General features: G+C 37.2%; 1 protein-coding gene across 1 annotated transcript in view; it reads right to left on the minus strand.

Annotated features, from left to right (window-relative positions):
* Positions 1-22,564, minus strand: part of LOC126162881 (leukocyte elastase inhibitor-like) — a 313,609-nt gene that overhangs the window by 91,498 nt on the left and 199,547 nt on the right. Inside the window, exons 6-7 of the mRNA XM_049919676.1 lie at positions 14,222-14,407; positions 5,854-5,998 (exon numbers count right to left, since the gene is read on the minus strand). Of these exons, the coding sequence (XP_049775633.1) occupies positions 5,854-5,998; positions 14,222-14,407 (331 nt within the window). The remainder of the gene's footprint in view (positions 1-5,853; positions 5,999-14,221; positions 14,408-22,564) is intronic.

Consider the following 22,564-nt stretch of genomic DNA (forward strand, 5'->3'; position numbering starts at 1 on the left):
TTATAATAAGCAAGTTAATTATTTCCCATATGCCTCTACAATTTGCATATTTAGTGACTGCCTAGGGCAGTCCCAGCAACAATCCTACCCCCACGCACCAGTATCAACTCCCGGTGCCACAGATACATTAGAAATTTTAATAAAATCTCAACCTTTTTTTTTTTTTTAATTTTAACAAGCTATTTGCAGATTTCCTCCCTCCTATATTCTCCACACATTTATACAGAAATAGATTATATGTACAGTAGGTTTCAGTTCCCATATGACTTTCAACAAGGCTTCTATCACACCCACACCAGTTGTGCAAATATCCATTGGACAACAGATTCCCTTATTGCAAATACATACAGTATAATGAAGTTTGTTGACCACCAACAATGGCATCGCAACACAACTTACACAATAACACAAATAATACTCCAATTATAAATACACGTATACATAGCCCCCAATAATTTTTTAACAGACATGCATGTCAAGCTTCGTACCTCCCTATGTTCCATGTATTTAGGTCTGTAACACAATGCCCTGTCCATATTACCCACAAAATTAAGAAATTCTTCCACTGAATCTGTTGCACTGTGAATCAAATCCCATTGCAAATGCTCTGGTAATGTTCTCTTTAGTGTAGATATTTCTGTTAATATGCCCAGTGACCTATCCAGATGATTTAATTTTTTCAGTTGTCTAACACAGAACTCTCTCATACTTTCCTTTCCACTCTTGTACCTGGATCCATTCAAAAAATCGTTTTGCAATCTAAATTGTTTTGCTTGGCCCCAGTATTTGTTCAAGAACAGGTTTTCGAAGGTTTTAAAATCACAAAATTTATCATCATTTTGGTTTGCCCATGTTTGAGCTCCCCCTTCCAACTGCCTCTTAACATATTTAATTTTTGCCTGCTCACTCATCCCTGTCACAAAGTTATCCTTACATGCAGCTAGAAAGTCAACTGCATGGTATTTATTCTCCCCATTAAAAGGTTTTGACTGAAATCCATGCCCCAGAGGATATCCCAACAATAAATTTCCATTCCCTGCTGCCACAGTATTAACTGTTTCCCTCAAGACATTTATTTCCCCTTCTAATTCCTTCTTATTGTCAGTAATTCCCTTATGGCAATCCAACACTCCTATCTTAATGGATTCAATGTCTGCTTCTGTTTGTCTTTGAAATAATGTGCATTTCTGTTCCTGTACCTGAATCTGCCCCACAAGATTACTTTGCACAGTGTCCACCTTGGCTACTAGGCCTCTTTCAACCTCATCAACTCTCTCGATAATTCTCTCAACAATTTTAACTGTGTTTTCAACTTTATCACTCACTGTCTTTATTTTATCACTAAGCCTTAATTCCATATCCCCTATTTTCGCATCCATTTCTCCAACTATTGCAGTTTTTATATTCCCTATTTTCGAGTCTATTTCTCCTAATTTACTAGTAAGTTTTACAAAAAATGTGCTGAGGTCACTTCCTGATATCCAGCCTATTTCTTTTGGCATGCTAGGGCTACTACAGGTACTCCTAACATCCACTGATTCGCCTTCACTTTGAGATTCACGCGTCTCATCGGCCATGGCTAATGAAAAGGACACAATTTTGCAATGTAGCTGCTGGCTGTACTTATCTTTTAAATCCTCGTGTGACGCGACGTCTGCAGTGAGCTCCGCAGCACAGCTATGCAATGAATCTTAATCGGCGGCGTGGACACACAGCAAACTCAATCAGGAGCGAGAACACGTTGCATAGGCCCTTGGCAGCATGTAGTCGTGTTGGTCGGTGGCACGGACGACGGCGTTGATCGTCGGCAGCACGTGGATACAGCTTCGACTGCTTTACCCGTAGCAACACATGGACGTGGCACGGACGACGGTTTCTTCTCGCGGCAGCACGTATCGCGGCACGGACGACTGTTTTACCCGCGGCAAACACGTGGTCGACTCATCAGACTGTGTAACTGACTGCTTCACAATCGTGGTGGCCTTATATCGGCATAACCACGGGGCAGCGCGTATCTTTTCCAGCACAAACACTCCGGTACTGCTAATGCACCGATTTAGCTCAGAGCCCCCACACTGACTGTTCAAAAGCCTAACATCAGACGGACATTCGATTCCGAAATACTATGGAATATGGAAGAAAGTCCTATCCCGGACGAGCCCCCAATTGCAACAGAACTCGGGCTCGTTTACTACCTATTTTGTCACGTGGCTCATCTGTAAAGGGGGTTGGTAGTAAACGGTTGCATTATCGCCCCTATTATTGAGTCTGATATTGGCTGGCTTTTGAAGAGCAGTGAATTGAACTATACACATTCAGATTGAAACTCATTTATTCAAAAGAAACACTTTAACGTTGTGGCCATGCATTTTTAAGTTCACAAATAATAATCGGTGCAATTCGTACACTGTTTGTCTCACACCCACACACTTTCACTTTGTTCCATCACATACCCTGGCGTCCATGCTTGCACTCGCGGAACTTTGCCGCTCCCAACTCGCCACCACAACGGCCAACCACAAAAGACGTCGATTTTCCCGCTCACATCCACAGTCCTGAGTCGGGTCACATGACACCACAGTAGTCAAAATAATTGCTAAACATGGCCACAATTCGTTTACAGTATTTTATAATATTTAAATACTTAAATCTAAATACATTATATAATTTTACAAATTATCACCACACTTATATAATTCGTTGCAATTAAAAGAAAACCAAAACACTATCCAACGGAACTACAACGTCCATCAAAACACAAACAAATATTTTCCGGTCTATTTTTGCCCAGCATATTATCTCTGCTGCCGTGCGTTAAATTTTAAACTACTTGAAAGAGTTCCATATTATCCCCTGTTACCTTACACATTGGCTGCGTACTAATATGCACCAGGCCAAATAGTTGTGATGTCATGCCCATCGAAAGCAGTTTGTTGTTACAAAGTATTGCAAAGTCTTTGTCCTAAGCCCTTTGACACATTATGCTGTCAGCAGACGTTTGTGTGTGCACTATGTTTTGTTGTTGTAAGTGATGCATTTTCTTTCCAACTAAAATGTTATTTTGGTGTTAGTCTCTTATTTATGTTTTTTCTGCAGCACTATTCTGCAGTGCTGTTAAAATATTATGTGGTGCTCATCCATGATCACCCTGTAGACATCTGTTTAAGGAGTTGAGAATTCTGACTAATGCCTCACAATGTATTTATCCCCACATAAAGTTTGCTGTAAATAATCCACTGCAGTTGGAAACGAACAATGATGTACATAATTACAATACCAGAAGGAAGAATGACATTCATTACTCCACATTAAGATTGTCTCTAGCACAAAAGGGGTGCACAATGCTCCAAATAAAATTTTTGATAACTTACCCAGTGATATAAAATGTCTACAGAAAAGTAAAATTTGATAACAAACTGAAAAAGTTTCTCCTTGACAACTTCTCCTGTTCTGCTGAATAATTTCTGTTATTGTGATGGGTAAAAAGTGGTGGGTAGGAATTATGAAGTCACGTCTATACTTTAAAAAGTCTTATAAATGTTCAGCATGTAGCCATATTTACAAATTAATTTGCAATGTGAATGTAATATGACTCACTCCACATCATTACAATTCACCATGCAAATGATCCATGGAACATGAAACTAACTAACATGCAGTTCTGGAATGTGATGTTGAAAATGCAAAAGGTGAAAATCCTGTGAGTGGCACTCTTCATCCACTACTAACATCTGAACATGTAAATCAACTATTTAAATCATTTTATGAAAACTTATTGCAGTTATAAGTAGTTATTTGTGTTGCTGCATTGACTGTTGCACCAGCCACTGCCTCACTTTGCTCCCATAGTAACATGATTGTGCCAGCCAGTTATAGTCAATTTCGATTCAGCTCCTTTTAATGACTTTGGTCAATAACTTATATTAGACCAAAGAGTTTGCTGTCATGGAGGGAGTTACTAGAATTGTGAGTTAGATGCAGTTTTTTGTCAGAGAATTTCAATACTGATTACTAATGAAAAGTTAAGTAAATGAGAAGTGGGAAAACTATAAACAAATCAAGAATGTCAGAAAAAGAGTTTTAATTGTGCAAAAGTTATTTGCAATGTCACAAGAATGTAACATGTTCCAAAAGAGCCATCTCATTACTTCCTGCAGTGAAAAAGAATGATTTACTAGCTTGATCAACAATGTTGGACATCCTTAATTCATCGAGTTAAGTAGAATTAATACCATTAATACATTGTTAACTATTCAAAAAAATTATTTTCTTATTACTTGTAATAATTTTATTAACATTTTGGAGTACAATACAATGTGTGATCTGAAAGTTTAACTTAGATCACATATGTGAGCAGGAACATTACACAACTATTATATGAAAGCTTGCTTACATGTTTCAAGAACTAAGTAATACAGGAATATACTACAAGCTCCTACATGTCACTCCTGTAGGGCAGTGAAGATAAGGTTGTACTAACTACAGTGCTCACAGAAGTAGTTAAGTTGTTGTTATTCCTGCAATTCATGCATATTTGGAACAGAAAGAAACCTTTATTCGTTGTCAACTGGGTGTGCATGCTGCCATGCATGTTTCACTGGTTTGCAGAGTACAGATGTAGAAGCAGTTGTAAATGGAGAGGAAAAGATGTATGAAGCTGAGGGTGGAGTATAAGAGAGAGAGGAGATAAGGTGATGGGGAGGTGGAATGGGGAGAGAGAAAGATTGAGAATAGAATTTGAGGTCAGGAAATAAATTGCATGGAAGATGCTATATACAGAAACAAGGAATTTTCTACAGAATGAATATTGCAGGAGCGTCACTGCATAGACAACCAGCCATAACAACTTACAGACTTACATACTAGTTCTAAAAAGAAGTGAAATCTGAACAATACTTAGCAACTTAATTCTGTATAACATTATCATGATCATACTGTCTGAGTTAAAAATTAAGAATATTACAGCCATTATTTCATTAACTGAAGGTTCAGTACAGTATAGTTTAAAGTCTAAATTATGTGTATTGTGTAACATATAGGAAAATTTAAGTTACTGCAGATGATTAGGAAAAACAAATCCATTAAGTTTGGATGCAGCATTAATAGTGTCCTGCTCAAAACAGTCATGCCATCTTGGCATAACATTTAAAAGTGATATGAAATGGAACAAACATATGAGAACTGTGGTAGGGAAGGCGAATGGTCGATTCCAATTTATAGGCAGAATTTTGGGATAGTGTGGTTCATATGTAAACCAGACTGTATATAGGATACTAGTGTGACCTATTCTTCAGTACCGCTGGAATGTTTGGGATCCATAGCATATCAGATTAAAGGAAAACATTGAAGCAGAGGCGGGCTGCTACACTTGTTACCAATAGGTTCAAACAACACACAAATGTTACAGAGATGCTTCAGGAACTCAAATGGGAATCCCTGGAGAAAGACAAATGTTCTTTTCAAAGAACACATTTGAGAAAATTTAGAGAACTGGTATTCGAAGCTGACTGCAGAATGATTTTACTCCCACCAAAGTACATTTGCATAAAAGCCATGAAGATAAGATAGGAGAAATTAGGGCTCATACAGAGGCATATTGAGAGTCATCTTTTTTCCCCTCTACTTGCACATGGAACTGGAAAGGAAATGACTAGTCATGGTCAGAGCTTGCAGAGAATGCATGTAGATGTAGATGTATAATAATGTATTTTGAACAGACTAACAAATCAGCATTACTTGATGCATGCATTGTATCATGCAAGACAACAAAATCTTTATACTTCATGCTATCTCTGACACTCATTGACCATAATGCTCACTAGAGAATAAAAATAAATACAGGAATTTACATACCAGTTGCTGCTGCAGCTTCAGTGCCTTCCTCATTCACTTCTATGAAAGCTTTGTGTAAGACTTTGCTAACAACAAGGCCAGGTTTTGAGTCATTGATACCAGTAAAATCTGCATTACTTCCATCAAACATAGTCTTCATACCCAGCTGTAAGTTCAGAGCAACAGAAATCAATACTATTGTGCTGGGAATTCTGATATCCCTTTCCACAATATATTTCATACTACATATTAATTAATTTGTTTGAAGACTAAGCAAAAATATTGGGTACTATGGCGTGGAAGAACATATTCTCATTGCAGTAACCAATTACAAGAACTTCACATGTCTTGTAGATCTTGGGCAATGGCTGTTACACAAAAGGAAATATTACATAAACAGCAATCACGTAAATTGCAGGAGTTATTGATATTATTGCCAATGTGAGATTCCTACGAAGGACTTAATGATTATTTTAAAATAAGAGAATTTAAGAATGAACACACTGTCAATATTCAAATACAGTATTTTGCTTGAAGTTGTGGACAAACAGTACAGCTCGTAGTTAAAAGCTCTCAGGTGGAGCCACCCCAAGATTTATATTTAAAAAAATTTCTTAGTAATGTATTACAGAATTTAAATTACCAAAAACATTTTGCATATTTCCCACATATATTTAATTAATGGTGGCCAGTTTTTTAGAATTGCTGATACGTGACATCAAGCAATGTTTTTCAAACATGTAGTAGTTAGCCTTAAGGGTACAACTCAAAATGCACTTAGCTCTATGTAACGGAGGTTTGGGGGGCTGAGTACTGCTCTTATGAGTGTCCCGAAGGCTCTGATGTTTCAGCCTCAGTGTGTCCTACCAACCTCCACACAATTTTCTTATTCCACTGCTTACATCAAAAGTGAATGAAACTTCACTATAGAATCCCTCTCTCTGTATATCTCTACTATGCTTAGTTGCATCATTAATGGACAATTACTATTTTAGTTTTAGACTGTTTTTTTTTTTTTTTTTTTTTTTTTTTTTTTTTTTTTTTTTTTTTTTTTTTTTTTTCTGCCATTGGCTTTTCTGTTCGCCTTTGGAATAAGTTTGCAAATGTCTTGCCAGAGAGAGTTTCATGAATGATTAGAGGAAAGAGCACGTGAAATATACCCCATACGAGAAATATGTCCCATTACTTTAGTTTCCTTGCTTGCTGACTGCAGGTAATGAGCATTATGAGCAAGCTTCTTTTTGTGAGTGTGTCATGCACGGGTTTAGTGAGTTTTACGTTCTTGCAAATAACAGCAGCATACCACAAGTTCAAAAACAACACAATAAGAATTCAGTGTGCAATATACCAAGTAAAATCTTGGAACATGTAGTTAGGATGAAAGCAAAGGAACTCAGTGCACCCAGACCCAATGTAAACATGAATCCATAACAAAAACTGTGTAAATCCATACAAGAGTATACAAGCATTTTTAAAAGAGTAATGACAACACAGCTGAGTGGTTGTGTGTGCTTTATCACTTAAAATGCATATTTTTGTAATATTCAAGTATAAATACAACAAACAGAGTGTGTAAATTACCATGGCAGTTGTTCAGATTGCTCATGTCAGCCAAACGCAGCACAAAATCTGTGACATGGAAACGTCACTGTCAAGCGAACTCATAAACACTGTGGTTTGAGCAGACCAAACACTAAACATTTGGAGTTTAGAAATGCATATAGCAAAAACATTAAGCATGCAGCAAAGCTAACAAACAATGCATTAGAGATCTCTCCAAAATATGGCTTTTAGTGTGATTTGTTGTGGTAAACTGTTGGGAAATGTGATACTGGGGGATAAATAAGCCACCTACAGATTTTATCTCGAAGTTAGTTTCGGATGTTATTTTGTAGTTGACTGTGAAACAGAAAGAAGAAACAGTATGTAAACGTTTGGCTAGAGTGTGAAGTATATAAATTAAACACTGTATGCAGGAACTCAAGAAACCTCTTACACAACTAATCAATTCATCATTCCTGGAAGGAACTTCTCAAAAGTGCTTAAAAACAGCACTGATAAAAACCAATACATAAAAAGGGGAATTAATACAATTTGGAAAATTATAGGCCTATAGCTCTTTTGGGGCCCAGGAAATGACCTGGGGGGGTCTCTGCAGACACCATGAGCCTCTGGCATAAAATGGGGGTAATACGCGATTACAAGAAATCAGCAAGAGAGCTCTCACAGCCTCTGTCACCTCAATTTTCCAACTTCCTTTCTACACTTGGTGCCCCTGTTAAGCCGAGCAACTCAGCGGAAGGTTGGGTAACCAACCCCAGCGGGAAACTGAGTCGGTGAGCAGACAGAAGTTGGAGGACAGTGGAAGGCAACGGGAAACCACCACTGAACTATCCCAAGAAAACCCCATGGCTTCGCTCAGCTCAAAATGTTCCGGAGTTTCAAGTTCCCCGATCGGATCTCCGGGGGGAACCAGGTTGAGAGGAGCTTCACGAAGAGTAAGATGGTGCAAAGAGAAGCACTGCATAGGAACATGGAATGTAAGATCCATGTATCAAGGAAAACTAGACACAATGAAAAGAGAAACGGAGAAAATTAACATCGACATATTGGGAATAAGTGAAATGAGGTGGACTGGCATGGGAGAATTTGCTTCAGATGGCCATATGGTGTATTATTCTGGGCACGATAACAACAGAAGTAATGGAGTAGCCTTCATAGTCAGTGATAAAGTGAGAAAAGCTGTAATGGGATGCAAATATAAAAATGATAGAATGATGTCCATCAGACTTGAAGGTCAGCCCCTCAACATCACAGTAATTCAAGTTCATGCGCCAACAACTGATGCTGAAAAGGAAAGTATTGACCAGTTCTATGGAGATTTACAAGAATTACTACTGTCATCACCAAAAAAGGATATCGTCTTCATAGTTGGAGATTGGAATGCAAAGTGGGAAATCAAGCTGTAGAAGGTATAACAGGGAAATATGGTCTTGGTCCGACAAATGAAGCAGGACAGAGACTCCTAGAATTCTGCCAAGAAAATTCATTGATAATTACTAATACACTGTTTCAACTACCAAAACATCGCCTATATACCTGGACTTCGTCAGATGGACAACATTGGAACCAAATTGATTACATACTTTGAAATGAGAGGTGAAAGAGTGCGGTTCAGTCAGCTACAAGAAGACCTGGGGCTGACTGCGGATCAGATCATGAGCTCTTGATTGCAAAATTTCGGCTGAAACTTCAGAATGTAGCAAAAAGTATCCCAACTTGCAGATTTGACCTTAACTCTATACCCTCCGACTACACTGTAGAGGTGCAAAACAGATTTAACGTATTAGAGCTGGAGGACAAAAGCTCACAAGAGATGTGGACAGAAGTAGCTAATACTGTCAAGGAGGCCACAGAGAAACACATTCCCAAGAAAAGGAACAGTAAGAAGGCTAGATGGCTATCAGTTGAGGCACTGCAAGTTGCAGAAGAACGAAGGAAAGCAAAAATCAAGGGAGATAGATCAGCTATGTTTGAATTAAATACAGATTTTCAGAAATTAGCTAGAAGAGATAAAAATATATTCTTTAATGAACAGTGCAAGGAAGTTGAATATAGTAACGGAATGGGGAAGAAAAGAGATCTTTATAAGAAAATTAGAGAAATTAAAGGAAAATTCCAGGCAAAAATTGGAATGATAAAAGATAGAAATGGGAAAGATCTGAGTGAAGCAGAGGATGTTAAGGAAAGATGGGCAGAATATGTAGAAGACCTATACAAGAAAGAGCTGCATAATGACAGGACTCCTACCACTGATGTTAATGTTAATTTAGAACTAGAGCCAGATATTTTGGAGAGCGAAATCCAGTGGGCCCTTGAAAATATGGCTGATAACAAAACTAGTGGACATGATGAAATACCAGCAGAATTGTTTAAAGTCACTGGAAAGGATGCAGTGAAAGTGCTGCACTCAATACGTCAAAAATATGGATCACGCAGCAGTGGCCAGAAGACTGGAAAAGATCAGTATTCATCCCCATTCCAAACAAGAGAAGTTCTAAAGAATGCTCAGACTACCGAACAATCGCACTTATCTCACATGCTAACAAAGTCATATTGAAAATCTTACAAAATAGACTCCGCCAATATCTAGATCGAGAGCTACCAGAAGAAGAACAAGCTGGATTTAGGAAGGAAGAGGAACTAGAGATCAAATTGCTAACATTTGGTGGATTATGAAAAAAGCAAGAGAATTCCAGAGAGATGTGTACCTCTGCTTTATTGACTATGCCAAAGCCTTTGACTGCGTCGATCACAACAAATTATGGAACGTACTGAAAAACATGGGTGTACCAGATCACCTCATTCATCTGATACAGAGTTTATACCTGGACCAAGAAGCCATGGTGAGAACTATGTATGGAACAACGAAATGGATAAAGATTCAGAAAGGGGTCCGGCAAGGCTGCATACTGTCACCATACTTATTCAATCTGTATGCAGAACATGTTATGAGGAATGCAAGGCTAGATGAAGGAGAAACAGGAATGGAATTAAAATAGCTGGAATAAATGTAAAGAACCTCAGGTACACGGATGATACGATCCTGTTGGCAGAAAGTAAAGAAGAATTAAGAACACTCTTGCTGAAGGTGAAAGACGAAAGCGAAAAGGCCGGTCTTAGGCTGAATGTGAAGAAAACGAAAATTATGGCAACTAAACCTACCAATTTGTGGGATACAGCGGGAGAAACCATGGAGGTAGTGACCACATTCAGTTATCTCAGTTCCCAGATCTCTGCTGATGGCAACTGCAGCCACGAAATCCGGAGACGCCTGTTGCTCGGTAGACAGGCGATGTCAAACATTGACAAGGTTATAAGGTCCAGAGATATAACACTAGCAACAAAGATCCGTATTGTGAGGGCTATGGTCTTTCCAGTTGTGATGTATAGATGTGAGACCTGGACCATTAGAAAGGCTGAACGGCAAAGAATTGACTCCTTCGAATTGTGGTGTTGGAGGAAACTTCTTAGAGTTCCATGGACTACAAAGAGAACCAACAGATCAATATTGGAGCAAATAAAACCAGATTTCTCCCTGGAAGGTCTAATGTTAAAACAAAAGCTGACCTACTTTGGACACACAATGCGAAGGCATGTCTCGCTGGAAAAAACATTAATGCTGGGGAAGATTGAAGGAACTAGAAGAAGAGGACGTCAGAGGATGAGATGGATCGATGGTATCACAGAAGCAATGTGTTCCAACCTGGAAGGTCTACGGGAGAAAGTGCGAGACAGGAAACAGTGGCGTGATTTGGTTCATGGGGTCACGAAGAGTCAGAACCGACTAAACGAATAGAGAGAGAGAGAGAGAGAGAGAGAGAGAGAGAGAGAGAGAGAGAGAGAGAGAGAGAGAGATAGCTCTTTTACCAGTCATATCAAAAATATTTGAATGAGCTTATGCAGAGAGACTTGTTGCTTTTCTGATGAAATATGAAATAATCAACAAGAATCAGTTTGGCTTCTAGAAAGATAAATGCATGATATATGCAGTAATAGATCTAATTGAAAATGCCATAACAAACTTGCACTCTAAAAATAAATGTGTAGGAGTATTTATGGATCTAACAAAGGCATTCGACTGTGTAGACCACAAAACTTTAGTAGAAATATTAGGAGTATATGGCATAAGAGGAAATGCAGGAGACTGGATTATCTCATGCCTGGAAAACAGGAGCCAATATACTGAAATTACAAAAACTACTGGTGAAAAAATAAGATCTAAAGCAAGACTTTTACATTTCTCTGTGCCACAAGGCTCCATTCTTGACCCAATACTCTTCATTCTGCACACAAATCACATCCCAAATATGATTAAGTATGATAGTATAGTTACCTATCCAGATGACTCAGAAAAGCGAGAAATAAAAGCCAATGTAAAAGTAAATAATGCCATCCAAAGATTTACTGAATTAAACCTGCACACCAATATTACTAAAACACTTTGCGTAAACTTTACACTTCGAAACTGTCACAGTGAAGATATAAATGTATGCATAGATGAGTGCATAGCAGAGGACACCAAATATACAAAATTCCTTGGGATAATTATCAATGAAAATGTAAACTGGGATAAGCATGTAGAATATGTAAGGGGGAAACTCAGCGCAAACCTATATGTGCTGCACAAACTCAGCTACCTATAACATACAGGCATTATGCAAACAATTTACTATGCATTAATTCATATGACATTAAGTTACGGCATAATTTTGTGGGGAGGTACCTCAAAAACAAACATTAATGAAGTGTTTAAATTACAAAAAAGAGCCATAAGAATGATAGCCAACCTTAAATGGAAAGATTCATGTAAACCAGCATTTAAAGCTCTCAAAATACTAACATCACCCAGTATATACCTATACGAACCCCTCTGTTCGACAAAATTCAAATATTCTGCAAATACTAGAGATAACAACACACAACACAACCATGACACAGTCTCAAAAATTTTCAAATAGAAAACTGTTATTACAGTGTTAATGAATGTATGTGCACTACAGTTCAAAACAGTTGCAATACCATTATCGTATCAAAAGCAGAATTGTATGAAATCTAATTTAATATGAAATAGCCCTATAATAATTTTGTAATAATTTATATTTTTGTTAAACAGTAGACAGTAAAAACTATGTACCTGTCGGTGCAGGAAATGAAAATATACCTCGATCCATACAATGTACTATGTCAAAGGATAAATAAATAAATGAAAATAAATAAATAAAATAAGAAATTATTTATGGTGATAGAAATTATTTACAGTGACACAGGTAATGACACTTTTGTGCATTTTAAATAATTAAAAATTTTTCAAAAATTTGAATATTGCACCCAATTAGCAGTGCAACCAACTGCTGCTAGGCATGTCTTCTTGTGTCTTTCAACTGCCAGTCTCCCACAGTGTCACTGAGAGTGGATCAGCATGAATGATGCTGATTGCTTCAAACAGTGTTCTATCAGATCTGTGAATTTCAAAATTGTTCACTTGAAGGCACAAAGAGACCTGAATTCAGTTTTGTTTTAAGCTATATAAAAATACAGCTGACTTTACTGAATGCTATGGGAGGCTTTTGGCAAGCAAACTTGGAGCAAGCTAAAACATTTGAGTAGATTAAGTGAGTTAAAGATGTCTGGGAGTCAGTGGAAGATGAAAAACACTTGGGCTGACCATCATCTTCCACAACTTGATACACAAGGTCATACACAAGAATAATCAAAGCTGACTGAAATTAGCGTCAAATTCCAATTTTTTTAGATTGCTAGACCTTCTAGTGACAGACTTCATGTTGTTTCACCTGCGGCAACAGGGGTGGGTTGCAAAAGAATGCTGTATGAAAAATAATCAGAAAAAATTAATATTAGTGTCAGATCCACAATTTTCAGGCTTGCAAGACTAATTTCTGACACTCCCAATCCTATTTATGCCGCAGTTTAGTGGAAAAATTTCTGCCATATTCAAGGTTTATGTAACTAGGCAACTTTGCAGCACCCTTAATTTTAAAAAAAAGGGGGGGGGGGGAGAAACAGTCTTGGAACTATGAACAATACTCAGCACAATGAATTTCCCTTTTAACTCTAAAAAATAATAGTTCCCACTGATGCCTGTGTTCTATACTATGATCACTGAATTACAGGACCAGTTCATTAAGTACTGTGGAGTTGATATCAGATCAATATGTTTCTCCCCTAGGTAACTTTACATTGCTTGCTTAAGAGTTGATACATCCAATAACTTATTCATTCTTGCACATCGAGAGGAAACCAAATTCATTGTAGATAATCAAGTTCTGTGTTAAATTAAGATTACAATGAATTTGTAAAAGATTTTATCTCATAACCTGTTTACTGTATTTATACTTTTAAAAATAGGTAAACAAAGTAAAAATGTTGTAAGGAAGTTCTGACAGGATGTAAACTCTTTAAATAAAGTAATTTTTTTGTACTATAGAAGGAGTTCATTCCTTTTCCTATCTTACAAAAGACTTGGATGAATAAGTAAACGTACAGCTTTGGGTAATCACCTAGTAAATGAATAAAACAAGAAAGAAAAGAATGAAAGAGGCTGCTCACTGGATAACCCAAAACTATTCAGACTGCGATAGCCCTGTTGCATAACACCTGAAGGTGCCCACTTGAGAAAGGTAACATTTTTTTGTAGTTCACCAATATTAACCACGTATAACCATACATATAAAATTATCTTTTCTCCACAAATAATGTTTATTAAACAAATGAAAAATATTACATGCGAAGATGCAATATTTATGTAAACAAGTTCCACCTAGAAAAATAGAAAGATACTAAACGAAAAAAATGTATATTTACTCACTTTCTTCAAACTGTCATTCAAATCTATTTTGTGTTCCATCTTGAATTTGGGTAAGTAGAGATTCACTTCAACTTTACGCATTTTGTTCAGAATATCAGGTAGATTCACACCGACAAGCTTTGTTTCTAGTTTCTTAAGACCATTATTCTCCTTCGGCAAGATGATCACCATGCTTAACTGGTCTCCCTAGAAAATAATAATGTTTATTGTTGTAAATTTAATAGAAAATTGCAAAGTAATTATGTGGAACAGCTGATTTTATAATTTGTTTTGTTTTTATCTCATCAAATCTAAGGGTTTCCCTGACTGTTATGTCTCTAGCAGTGGATGGGTGCATCTATAATCGAAGGAAAAAATTGTATTATTCGAAAGAGATTCTGCAGACTACTCGGTCACAATTTATGACAGAATATAAATATGGTTTATTATAAAATAACAAAATCTATCACCATTTAATGAGTCCCCACATTACTCTGACGACATTGTTACACACAATGGAAAGCTTCTCTCAATTCCAATATATGGTAATTATGTAAATGTTCTCAGGGGTCATATAATCAGTTTATTAGGAATTCTGAGCAGTTGTTCAATGTCCAAAATACATAAAATTGGATATTGGCAACCTCATAGTAAACTTCTACGTTATTTGATTTTTCATTTTGATTCCTCATCAATAAACAGTGGAATTATTGGAGAAATAACCTGAATGTCGAGTCTTTCCTGTAAATGTTTAATTGCAATGCCTTTTCCTGAGACTGATGGGGCTGTGAACTGCTAGGTGTGCTTAAAAAGCATGTAACTGTTATCTGTTGCTTAATGCTTTATTATGACAGAAGTTGAAGACATCACACAAAGGAATGAATCTTGTGCTGTACAAGATTTTGACAAATCATCAATTTAGTTACTTATTCCATGTCAGGAACACATAAAGGAAAATACATTATCTTAATACAATTAGGAAAATAAAGTAAAAAATAACATACAATGTACTAAAACAAGTTATAAAACACAGAAAATTAGACACTATCAGTGGACAATAATGGGCTACACTGTGTGGATTTGAGTTTGCTCTCTAGTTAAAGATGTTGGGCTGAGTGGGGATAATGAGAGATATGCTGTTGTTTGGATTTCACTGCAATTACACACATCACAGTGGTCAGTTGAAAGAAGAAGAAATTCTTACTTTATTAACTTTTTTACTTATTTTACTTACTTTACTTACTTTACTTACTTTATTAACTTTTTTCTGGTTCTTCCGATTCCCAACATGATTTACTTGCTAGATCACCATGTCTTACATCCCTTAACCATGCCAGCTGGTGGCCTTTGTTGAAGCTAGATCCATCCATGGTGGTCACCAAGTGCACAGCCCATTTTTGCTCACTTGTTTTTGGTGCCTCTGGCTCCTACCCCTGTAACCGCCCACGGTGTAAAACCTGTCCCATGCACCCTCCCACCACCACCTATTCCAGTCCTGTAACCCGGAAGGTGTACACGATCAAAGGCAGAGCCACGTGTGAAAGCACCCACGTGATTTACCAACTGACCTGCCTACACTGTGAAGCGTTCTATGTGGGAATGACCAGCAACAAACTGTCCATTCGCATGAATGGACACAGGCAGACAGTGTTTGTTGGTGATGAGGATCACCCTTTTGTCTTTCCCTCTCCTTCCCTCTTTCCTGACGAGGCAACTGTTGGTTGCGAAAGCTAGAATTTTGTGTGTATGTTTGTGTGTCTATCGACCTGCCAGCGCTTTTGTTTGGTAAGTCTCATCATCTTTATATATGGGACCTGCCCCATGCACCCTCCCACCACCACCACCTACTCCAGTCCTGTAACCCGGAAGGTGTACACGATCAAGGGCAGAGCCACGTGTGAAAGCACCCACGTGATTTACCAACTGACCTGCCTACAGTGTGAAGCCTTCTATGTGGGAATGACCAGCAACAAACTGTCCATTTGCATGAATGGACACAGGCAGACAGTGTTTGTTGGTAATGAGGATCACCCTGTGGCTAAACATGCCTTGGTGCATGGCCAGCAAATCTTGGCACAGTGTTACACCATCCGGGTTATCTGGATACTTCCCACTGACACCAACCTGTCAGAACTCCGGAGATGGGAACTTGCCCTTCAGCATATCCTCTCTTCTCGCTATCTGCCAGGCCTCAATCTCCGCTAATTTCTAATTTCAATTTGCCGCGGCTCATACCTCACCTGTCTTTCAACATCATCTTTGCCTCTGTACTTCCGCCCCGACTGACATCTCTGCCCAAACTCTTTGCCTTTACAAATGTCTGCTTGTGTCTGTGTATATGCGGATGGATATGTGTGTGTGTGCGAGTGTATACCTGTCCTTTTTTCCCCCTAAGGTAAGTCTTTCCGCTCCCGTGATTGGAATGACTCCTTACCCTCTCCCTTAAAACCCAAATCCTTTCGTCTTTCCCTCTCCTTCCCTCTTTCCTGATGAGGCAACCGTTGGTTGCGAAAGCTAGAATTTTGTGTGTTTGTTTGTGTGTCTATCGACCTGCCAGTGCTTTTGTTTGGTAAGTCTCATCATCTTTCTTTTTAGATATATTTTTTCCACTTTCCCTCTATTATATTCAGACAAAATATATGGTACACTAAACAGCTGACAGATCTAAAGAAACAAGTTTTGTTACTGTACAACATATACAATAGTATGAAGTCTGACTGTGCCAAATCAGCCTACATGGAATGCAGGAATGAATACAAAAAAGCCATCCTGCAAGCCAAAAAAAACCTACAATGCCAACAGCATATATAATTCCACCAATAAATGCAAAACCGCTTGAAAAGTAATTAACAGTGCTGCCACAGATACTAAAAAAGACAAAATTAATATCCCACCACAAACACTCAATGAGTTTTTTATTAATTCAGTGAAAGAAATAGGAGACGCAATTATCAAACCAGACATTAGTCCATCAGAGATATTCTCCCAAAATTGGGGTAGACAGTCACTAAATACAAGCATGCTAACCTTCTCCAAAGTATCGCCTAGATATTTACAAGGGGTCATAAAACAACTGAAATCATCTGATAGCTTAGATATATATGGCATATCATGCAACATGCTAAAAAAAAGTGTGTGATTGCATTCTGTACCCTTTAGCCCATTGCATAAACAAGTGCTTACTTGAGGGATATTTTCCTGATGAGTTAAAACTGTCTAGGATCGTACCAGTATACAAAAAGGGAGATAAAGACTCTCCATCTAGTTACAGGCCTATTTCAATAGTACCCGCATTCTCCAAGGTAATAGAATGCATCATGTACCAACAATTATCATCTCACTTTGAGAACCTAGGAATAATTAATGCTACACAATACAGGTTTAGGAAGAATCTGTCGACCATTGATGCAATCAACATGGTAGTCAGTTACATCCTCAAAGTTTTTGAGAACAAAGGCTTTGTTCAGGTCTCATTCTGTGACCTAAGCAAGGCCTTGGACTGTGTTGAGCACACGCCACTACTAGAGAAACTAGAATTCTATGGCATCAAAGGAAACAGTCTCAGACTATTAAAAGCTTATCTCAACAACCGTAAGCAGGTAGTTTGTGTTGGTAAGGAAATGTCAAACATAGAAAATGTTAAAGTAGGTGTGCCTCAGGGATCTGTACTGGGACCCTTCCTGTTTCTGATAATGATCAATGACCTCCCCTCGTTTATTTGATCCACCACTGTATTGTATGCAGATGATACGACTTTTCTTCATAGCAGTAACAATCTTAATGATTTTAAAACCTGTGCTGAAAATACACTCACTCATGCAGCATATTGGTTCAGAGCAAATGGTTTCCTGCTAAATGAAAATAAAACTCAGCAGATAATCTTCACTCTAAGAGACAAGCCACTATCTGATGACCCTAGTTCTGTTAAATTCCTGGGAATTTATTTAGACGAAAAGTTATCCTGGGGCCAACATGTAAACTATATTAGTAGTAAGCTATCTAGAATAATTTATTTATTAAGACAACTCAGAAATTGTGTACCTGAAACATACATCAGATCATCTTATTTTGAATTTTTCCAAAGTATGATATCCAATGGCATTATCTTGTGGGGTAACTGTAGTCATATACATGACATCCTATTATTGCAGAAGAAAGCCATTAGGATAATTAGAAATTCTTCACATAAGGCTCACTGCAAACCCTTATTTACTAAACAAAAAATTATGACAGTAATAAACCTCTATATATACAATGTCCTAATCTTTACGAAGAAGAACCTACAAGATGTGAAACGTACAGAAAATGTTCATTGTTACAACACCAGAAGCATCAAACACATATACACGCCTTACCACAGACTATCAAAATCAATAAATAGCTATGAAGTCACAGGGCACAAACTATTTAATAAGCTGCCACATGCTATACAGGATCTTCCTGAACATACATTCAAAGAAAGACTGCATGAATGGTTTATTGCCCACCCATTCTATGATATCAATGAATTCTTCAACTGTAAAATGCAGTAATCCAACAGATGACCCACTGTATATTTATTGTAATATAAGCTAAAATATTTCAGTAGTCAATACCTTATCACACTGTATTATAAATTGTAACTTCATTTGACGTTGTCAATTGCTGTAATGGCCTAAAGAGAATAAAATCTTTATTATTATTATTATGTCATTGTGCTTGTGAGTGCAGATGTTTTACATGTAATTTCAAAAAATTGTGATGTGCACTCATACTAATGATGCTAGTGATTTTTTACACACACACACACACACACACACACTTAAGCACAATGATGGTGGTCATTATTTAAATACACACAGGTGCAGAGACTTGTATGGTATAATCTGCCACTGATTCTTTGTAAAGTAAATTATGTTACTCCTAGGACACCTTAAGACCTGACTTATTATGTTTAACTTTTAAGTGATCACTAATACACTGAATGTATAGTGCTTATGTTTTATAATGACACCTGATAATAGTCTAATTGCACAATTGTATAACAATTAAAGAAAAAAAGGTTACATTAAATCATTTAAAGAAAATGAACAACTTATGATACACAAAATAGGAATGATTACCATTTTGAAATTAAATGCCTTAAATTAATTGAAAAAGGTCTACCAAGTGCTGGATATATCCTGCACAACAAACTATCACACGGAATAGAAGCTTAAAAAAGACAGCCACATTTAGAAAGGAATTAAAGGATTTCTATATCTCAAACTTTCTATACAGTGCAAAAAGGTATTTAGAAGCCAATTATTATAAATGAACATTCTCCATAGAATAGGGTGACCAGATTTCCAAAATCAAAATATGAGACACATATTAGAAGTTAAAATGATTGGATATTATTATTTACCTTTGTTAATAGGCCTACTATATCTAGTAGATTTCTTGGTTTATGCTACAACTGCATAGATTATTGTACCATTTTGTTAAGATTCACACTAAAAGATACATCAAAATACCTTCCATTTCTAATCTAGTAAATATTTTGTTGTTGTGACATGCAAGCACTTTCATGTAATGAAGTCTCTAACAAGGGCAGTACATGATTGTTATTTACACAGGGTACTTATTTTTCAGATGTAGACTGGCAATGGCAAGGAAAGCGTTTCTGAAGAAGAGAAATTTGTTAACATCGAGTATAGTGTGATGAAATCATTTCTGAAAGTATTTGTATCGAGTGTAGCCATGTATGGAAGTGAAATATGGATGATAAATAGTTTAGACAAGAAGAGAATAGAAGCTTTTGAAATGTGGTGCTACAGAAGAATGTTGAAGATTAGATGGGTAGATCACATATCTAGTGAAGAAGTACTGAATAGGATTGGGGAGAAGAGGAGTTTGTGGCACAACTTGACAAGAAGAAGGGATCGGTTGGTAGGACATGTTCTGAGGCATCAAGGGATCACCAATTTATTATTGGAGAGCAGCGTGGAGGGTAAAAATCGTAGAGGGAGACCAAGAGATGAATACACTAAACAGATTCAGAAGGATGTAGGCTGCAGTACGTATTGGGAGATGAAGAAGCTTGCACAGGATAGAGCAGCATGGAGAGCTACATCAAACCAGTCTCAGGACTGAAGACCACAACAACAACAACAACTTATTTTTCACTCTCAGTTGGCATGCGAGTTTCACCATGGGTAGTTTCTGAAAAATGTTTTTTATTGTCTTTTGTAGAAGTTCGATATTTTCAAAAGGAATTTTATAAAAATCAACTCATGAAGTATCCAGGAAATGAAGCTTAGTTATAATTATTTCCTTAACAGTTTGCACACTAAACTTCTTTTCAGCAGTTCATAAAGTATTTGTGATTGAGAACACCCATTCTGCAGTAACATTAGTGCTCAGTAGAGCTATCACAAATGCAGTAATGAGCTATAAATTTTTACACCAATTATCTTGAGATGAAAGGAGTTGAAAATGATAGACCTCGTTCTGTTTGGTTTAATCAAATTGTGTATTTTCTTTATTCTTTGGGTATGATCACATTTGTTCTCCATACTGTTATGCTACATGTTACTCAAAAATGGGCTATTGCAAAATACATGGGATGGTTAAAGAAAAATGGGGCAATATAGTCCTGTATGTATTTTGTCACGACAACTGGACACTTAAGCTAAATAAGGGACGATCCCGCTAAATAAGAGACGATCCTGTAAAATACGGGATGTCTGGTCACCCTACCGTAGAAGAATATCTTCTTCAATTAAAGTTCACTTCAACACAGAACATACACTATGTAAACTATATGTCTTTATACATAATTGCTTTGCTGATATTTAATATCTTTCTTAAGTTGAACTGGGTAGATAATAGACTCATAAAGAAAGCCTTGCAAAGGAAGATACAGAGTGAGTGGGGTTACACAAAGTTATATCTGTTCATGTTTCAAAGTGAATAACAAGACATTGTAACAGATCCGTAGTGGAAAGCTGAGCCACACTAAATTGTTGTTATTATTATTATTATTATTATTATTATTATTATTATTATTGTTATTACTATTGTTACATGGAAAACAAGACACTCACTTGCCAATTGTTTCACTGTTTATTTAGTTTGGCATTGTAGATTTTGGGTTATTAGCCCAATGTCTAGAAATACTGTCAAAAATAATGCTGTGCATAATAGTGCAGGAGGTAAGCAGCAAAGAATTTACTATCTTCAAAAAAATTGTTAATTCTAAATATATACAATAATATATCTAAAAACAAAGATGATGTGACTTACCAAACGAAAGCGCTGGCATGTCGATAGACAGAGAAACAAACACAAACATACACACAAAATTCAAGCTTTCACAACCAACGGTTGCTTCATCAGGAAAGAGGGAAAGACGAAAGGATGTGGGTTTTAAGGGAGAGGGTAAGGAGTCATTCCAATCCTGGGAGTGGAAAGACTTTCTTTAGGGGGAAAAAAGGACAGGTATACACTCGCACACCCACACATATCCATCCGCACATACACAGACACAAGCAGACATTCTGTGTAACATCTGTGTATGTGCGGATGGATATGTAAGTGTGTGTGTGTGTGCGAGTGTATACCTGTCCTTTTTCCCCCCTAAGGTAAGTCTTTCCACTCTCGGGATTGGAATGACTCCTTACCCTCTCCCTTAAAACCCACATCCTTTCGTCTTTTCCTCTCCTTCCCTCTTTCCTGATGAAGCAACCGTTGGTTGCGAAAGCTTGAATTTTGTGTGTATGTTTGTGTGTCTATCGACATGCCAGTGCTTTCGTTTGGTAAGTCACATCATCTTTGTTTTTAGATATATTTTTCCCACGTGGAATGTTTCCCTCTGTTATATTCATATATACAATAATAGATTCATAAACGTAAGACACTACAACAAATAAATAACTGTGTCACTGATTTACAGTGTCACAGAATTTAACAAAATTTTTAATGGGTAATCAGCCAGTTTAGCAGCATGAAGAAGTGAAGAGTATCTCAAGTCTGTTTGCTCATTCAGTAGTTGTTCAGTATGATTCCTATAGGGCCTCTTGATCCCCAACTAAACCTGACTGATTACTTAATGGGTTGAGAAGGTATACTATATTACTTCAGCAGACACAATCTGCACCAAATGTGAACACGAGACCCGTGAACAAAACCAAAGTTGCCATGAGAAGAGTACTGAAAAAACACTCATAACATAAAAGAGAATGTCTAACTCCAAAGCAGTGTCAAAGTTTGAATACAAACTAAGCATCATACACCTGAGTGCATACAGCAAACGATACTAGACTGAATCATGGCTGTTCACTTGCATCCACACTGCTATCGGATAAGATCATGTGATCTTATGGTCTAGCTGTCATGCCTCTG

Source organism: Schistocerca cancellata, chromosome 2 (genome assembly GCF_023864275.1).
Source record: "Schistocerca cancellata isolate TAMUIC-IGC-003103 chromosome 2, iqSchCanc2.1, whole genome shotgun sequence".
NCBI lineage: Eukaryota > Metazoa > Arthropoda > Insecta > Orthoptera > Acrididae > Schistocerca > Schistocerca cancellata.